The sequence below is a fragment of the Rhincodon typus genome, chromosome 30, assembly GCF_021869965.1.
Source record: "Rhincodon typus isolate 14 chromosome 30, sRhiTyp1.1, whole genome shotgun sequence".
NCBI classification, from domain to species: Eukaryota; Metazoa; Chordata; class Chondrichthyes; order Orectolobiformes; family Rhincodontidae; genus Rhincodon; species Rhincodon typus.
In genome coordinates this window covers 37,925,286-37,930,913 of record NC_063361.1, presented here as the reverse complement: position 1 = coordinate 37,930,913, position 5,628 = coordinate 37,925,286, and the positions used below count along the sequence as shown (strand labels likewise).

The window sequence follows — 5,628 nt, the reverse complement described above, 5'->3', positions numbered from 1 at the left end:
GGGGTAGGGTGTGGGTATGGGGGAGAGAGGGGTAGGGTGTGGGTATGGGGGAGAGGGAGGGTGTGGGATGGGGGAGGGAGTGGGTATGGGGGGAGGGCGAGGGGAAGGGTGTGGAATTTAAACAAAGTAGTGGTTCAGTTGCGTGGAAAATTATGGAAAAAGTTAAGTGGGGGAGGGCTCAGTCGAGGTTATTTAAATTTCCAAAACCAGTAATAGGAGAAAGAGTGTGGAAAGGGTCAGCAATCTAACAGCAGGCCCAGCGGATAACGAGACAACTAGGAGAAGTAGGTGGCTGTCCAAGCAGTTCGGAGGGTGTTGTATTCAAATGCACTTTGTATACAAAACAAGGTAAATGAGCTTGTAGCTTAGATTGAAATTGGCAGGTACGATGTTGTGGGTATCACACAGATATGGCTGCAAGGGGATTAGGGCTAGGAATTAAATATCCAAAAATGCATATCCCATCGAAAGGATGGGCAGATGGGCAGGAGAGCCTTGTTAGAAATGAAATTATATCACTTTTTGTTGTCAATTTAGAGTTGGAAGGCGTAGAATCTGAATGGGTAGGGTGAGGAACCTCAAAAGGAAAATGACCCTAGAGGTAATTATGTACAGGACTCCAGGCATAGGATGTGGGGAAGAAAATAAATCCAGAGAAACAAAAGGGCTTGGAAGAAAGGCACCATTCCAATAATCATGGGGGATTTCAATATATCGGTGGTCTAGGAAAGTCAGGTTGGTAGTGGACCTGCAGAAAAGGTATTTGTAGAATGTAAGGGTATTGTAATTGAGTAAAGGCGACTACAAAGACATGAGGGAGAAGCTGGATAGAGTTGATTGGCAGGGGAGTCTAGAAGGGAAGATGGTGGAGCAGCATTGACAGGAGTTTCTGGGCTAATTTTGGAGGTACAGAAGAAATTCATCCCAAGGAAGAAGAAACATGCTAAGGGAATGATGCGAAAACAATAGCTGACAAGGGAAGCCAGGGACAACATAGAAGGAAAAGGAAAAGCATTCAATGTGGTGAGGATGAGTGGGAGGCAAGAGGTTTGGGAAGGTCTTTAAAAACCAGCAGATGATAACGAGCAAAGCAATTTGGGGGGAGAAAATGAAATTTGCTAGTAAGCTAGCTTGTAATAAAAATGAAGATAGATAGAATTTTTATTAGACATATAAAAGGGAAAAGAGAGACAAAATTGAACTTTAGCCTGCAGGAAAATGAAGCTGGGGAAGTAGTAATGGGGAACAAAGAAATGGCAGAGGAACTGAACAGGTACTTTGCATCAGTCTTCAGGATGGAAGACACCAGCATCATACCAGAACTTCAAGAGAGTCAGGGGACAGAGGTGAGTGTGGTGGCCGTCACAAAGGAGAAGGTGCTAGGGAAGCTGAGAGGTCTGAAGGTGGATAAATCACCCAGACCAGATGGACTATATCCCAGAGCTCTGAAGGAGATAGCTGAGATTGCAGAGACATTGTTGGTCCTTCAGGAATCTCTGGAGTCAAGAAGGGTCTCAGAGGACTGGAAGAAGGTTGATGTAACACTCCTGTTTAAGAAGGGAGGCAGAAGATAGGAAATTATACACTGGTTAGGTTGACCTTGCTAGGGGTAAGATGTTAGAGTCCATCATTGAGGATGAGACTGTGGAGTATTTAGAAGTGGTCACACCTGACAAATCTGTTAGAATTCTTTGAGGTACCAAAAAAGTTAAATAAAGGAGAGCCTGTGGATGTGATTTATTTAGATTTCCAGAAGGCCTTTGACAAAGTCCATACAGGCGGCTTCTAAATAGGATAAAAGCCCATGGTGTTAGGGGCAAGGCATTGGCATGGACAGAGGATTGGCTGACTGGCAGAAGTCAAAGAGTAGGGATAAAGCGGTATTTTTCAGGATGGCAGCCGGTGATTAGTGGAGTTCCGCAGCGGTCTCTGTTAGGATCACAACTGTTTACGTTTTAAGGAGAGGTGATGGTCTAGTGTATTATTGCTAGACTATTAATCAAGAGATGTTCTGGGGACCCCACTTCAAATCCTGCCACACAGATGGTGGAATTTGAATTCAGTAAAAACAAATGTGAAATTAGAAATCTAATGATAACCATGAAACCATTATTAATTGTTGAAAAAAACCCACCTGGTTCAGTCATGTCTTTTAGGGAAGGAAACTGCTATTGTGTGGCCTACATATGACTCCAGAACCACAGTAATGTGGTTGACCCTCAACTGCCCTGACAAATGATGCCCACATCCTGTGAATGAATGAAAAAAAAAATGATCTGGATGAAGGAACTGAGGGCATTGTTGCTAAGTTTGCAGGTGACACAAAGAGGTGTGGGGGAACAGTGTTGAGGAAATGGGGAGGCTGCAGAAGGACTTGGACAGACTAGGAGAGTGGGCAAGGAAGTGACAGATGGAGTACAACATGGGAAAGTGTGAGGTTATGCGCTTTGATTAGAAGAATAGAGCTGTAGACTATTTCCTAAGTGGGGAAGGCTTGAGAAATCTGAAGCACAAAAGGACTTGGGAATTCTCATTCAGGAATTTTTTCAGGTTAACATACAGGTTCAGTTGGTAGTTAGGAAGGCAAATGCAATGCTAGCATTCATTTCAAGAGAGCTAGAACACAAGAGCAGAGATGTACTGCTGAGGCTGTATAAGGCTCTGGTCAGACTGCATTTGGAATATTGAGAGCAGTTTTGGGCCCCATATGTTAGGAAGGATGTGCTGGCCTCGGAGGGTGTCCAGAGGAGGTTTACAAGAGTGATCCCAAGGATGAAGGGCTTATCTTATGACGAGCAATTGAGAACTCTGGGTCTGTACGCACTGACGTTTAAAAGGATGAGGGAGGATCTGATTGAAACTTACAGAATACTGAGAGGCCTGGGTAGAATGGACATGGAGAAGATGCTTTCACTAATAGGAGAGACTAGACTCTGAGGACACAACCTCGGAGTGAAGGGATGACCCTTTAGAACCGAGATGAGAAGGAATTTCTTCAGCCAGATGGTGGTTAATCTGTGCAACTCATTGCCGCAGAGGGCTGTTGAGACCAAGTCATTGACTGTCTTTAATACAGAGATAGATAAGTTCTTGATTAGAAAGGGGGAAAGGGGATAAAGTGTGGAGAAGGCGGAAGGGGATGAAGCAGGGAGAAGGCAGAAGAATAGGATTGAGAAACGTACCAGCCATGATCGAATGGTGAAGCAGATTTGAGGGGCCGAATGGCCTAATTCTGCTCCTATATCTTATGATCTTATGGGGTGGGTGGAAATGGGGTATGTGTTGGGGTGGCGTGTGTGTGAGGGGGCATGGCGTGATGTTACTGATGCTACTGTTTCCTTCTCCACAGGCGGTTCCTGGAACACGGCCTCGTTTGTTTCAGGGAATTACCTTCAATTCCCGAGCTTCAATCCCGGGCCTAGTGCTGACATCTCACTCTATTTCAAGACCACATCGTCTCATGGTGTCTTTCTGGAGAATTCTGGATACAGAAATTTCATCCGTCTGGAACTGAAATGTGAGTGTTATTATTTGAAATTATAGTTTGGGAAAATGAAAAGCGCTTCAGCAAAATTGGATTATAAAAACAAAACACTGACCAATGAAAAATACAGAGTGAGCCTCTGAACTCCCAAGTGCCCTGTTCCCCATGTCCCCTTTTCCCAGAGATTTAATCAGCGTGGGACCTCTTACCCCAGGGAACTGGCTGTGCCTGTAAATTGTTCTGTAAATTAGAAACTCAAATGTTAAGAGTGGTTAAAAAAAGTTCAGAGGTGTGCAATAGCATCTCTGCACAGAAAAATTCCCTTCCTCCTTTTTTTTGTAATAATGCCTCTGGTGGGTAGTGTTTGTAACTTATTTTCATTTGAAACATGGGCATCAGAAGAGGAACTAAATTCTTAGGTGGGTCCTGTGGGGTCTGGGGTGCCTTATCCCCCCTTTCAGCTAACCCCATCTTGGATTTAATTGCCCCCTCCCCTCCCCTCCCCTCCGATTTCCCCATTTTGGTTTTATTACCATGCTCCTTGTGGGCAGTGTTTTCTCTTTTTGAAATTTGGATAATTGGTTTATTAAATAAAAAAGCTGTGCTCTTCCCAGTGGGGCTTGGCTTCTGAACAAAGAAAGACATCAGAAGGGAAAGGTGAAAACTGGTGTTTGTGCCAAACTGTAGATTTATAGTAAAATACTTGTAAGTCTCTGAAAATCATTTGCCACTGAGATCAGTGAATGGATTTCAGTCTGCTAAGCTTGTGGCCCTGTGACCCACAGGATCAACAGGTGACCTCCAGAACTAAAGGTTCATCATTTGAGCCCCCCCAACCCACCCATCTATCGCAATGTTCAGTCAGTGACACCTTACCCTGGCGTTCAGTCATTGACACCTTACCCTGGCGTTTTGCAGCAGAGATGGTGGTTGCATTCTCCTTTGATGTGGGTGATGGCCCGGAGGAGCTACAGGTGGAGTCAGAGACCCCTCTGAATGATGACACTTGGCACTTCCTGGAGGCGGAGATCAATGTGAAGTTTGCCCGTCTACGGCTGGATGAGTCACCTTGGCGACTGAGAGAGGCGCCACCACAGAGCTATGTATCCCTGAAGCTGGACAGGCCATTGTTTGTGGGTAAGTCTCAAAATCAATTTGGCACCCAGCGCCTGCCCAGTTTTTAGCAGCTGATGACTGGATTCCATTCTGAGAATTGGAATTGAAACTCTCACTGTGTGGATTTGAGTGGCGTTGGGAGGAGATTTTAATGTTCCTGAGCTGGGGAATTGTCTGGATTTGTGAGGGTGTGATCAGCAGTTATCTGGTGGAATGTAATCTTTGCCCTGTGTGAAAGCAACAAGTTAGCAAGTTTTGTTAATAAGGTTGGTTTTGTTCAGAACCATCCTCTATTCCAAACATTTGATCTTGTTCATAGAAATAAAATGACAAAGTTTCATTTTGTTGCTTGAGACCCTTTAGTAAGGGCTTAATGTTGAAGGCATCTTTTCTTTAACTTTATTACAACCTGTGTCTGGGAAGTGGTTTGTATGTATCTCTCTCAGTCCACATCTTCCTGCCAACTCCTGCTAAAACTCTTGTTGTTTAATGTGACAGGAGCTGCCGAGTATCGGCTGAACGCATTCTTTGGCTGCTTGCGTGGTCTCCGAATGAATGGAGTAATCCTGAACCTGGAGAAGGAAGCTAACCTTACAGAGGGAGTGAATGCAGGCTGTGTGGGAGAATGCGGCAGTACTGGGGTACTGTGTCAGAATGGAGGCAGATGCGTTGAGCGATATAGCACATACAGCTGTGACTGTAATTCCAGCGCCTTTGATGGGATGTACTGCCATAAAGGTACTGGCTTCTAAACTGACTGTATTATTCTGTATCTTTCTCTAGTTGCCTCACTTATCTCCCTTCATTTTCCCCTCTGATTTCATATAGTCTATGAGACCCACCCCTGCTCTTTCATCCCTATTCCAACTAAAATATTGATCATCCAACTTGCCTTCCTTTTCTCCATGTTAGCTGTTCCTTTGATCAGTTGTCTGTGTGCTGTTCCCTCTCTTTCCAATCACCCCATAACAATCCTGTCAGAAACATTGGATGCCTCCATCACAAAAACTACCACGTACCGATGTCCA

The 5,628-nt window shown here is 44.6% G+C and overlaps 1 protein-coding gene across 1 annotated transcript in view; it reads left to right on the top strand.

Annotated features, from left to right (window-relative positions):
* Positions 1–5,352, top strand: part of cntnap1 (contactin associated protein 1) — a 25,439-nt gene extending 20,087 nt beyond the window's left edge. Inside the window, exons 15-17 of the mRNA XM_048614436.1 lie at positions 3,350–3,517; positions 4,403–4,621; positions 5,099–5,352. Coding sequence (XP_048470393.1) covers positions 3,350–3,517; positions 4,403–4,621; positions 5,099–5,352 — 641 coding nt within the window. The remainder of the gene's footprint in view (positions 1–3,349; positions 3,518–4,402; positions 4,622–5,098) is intronic.
* The last annotated feature ends 276 nt before the right edge of the window (positions 5,353–5,628 follow it).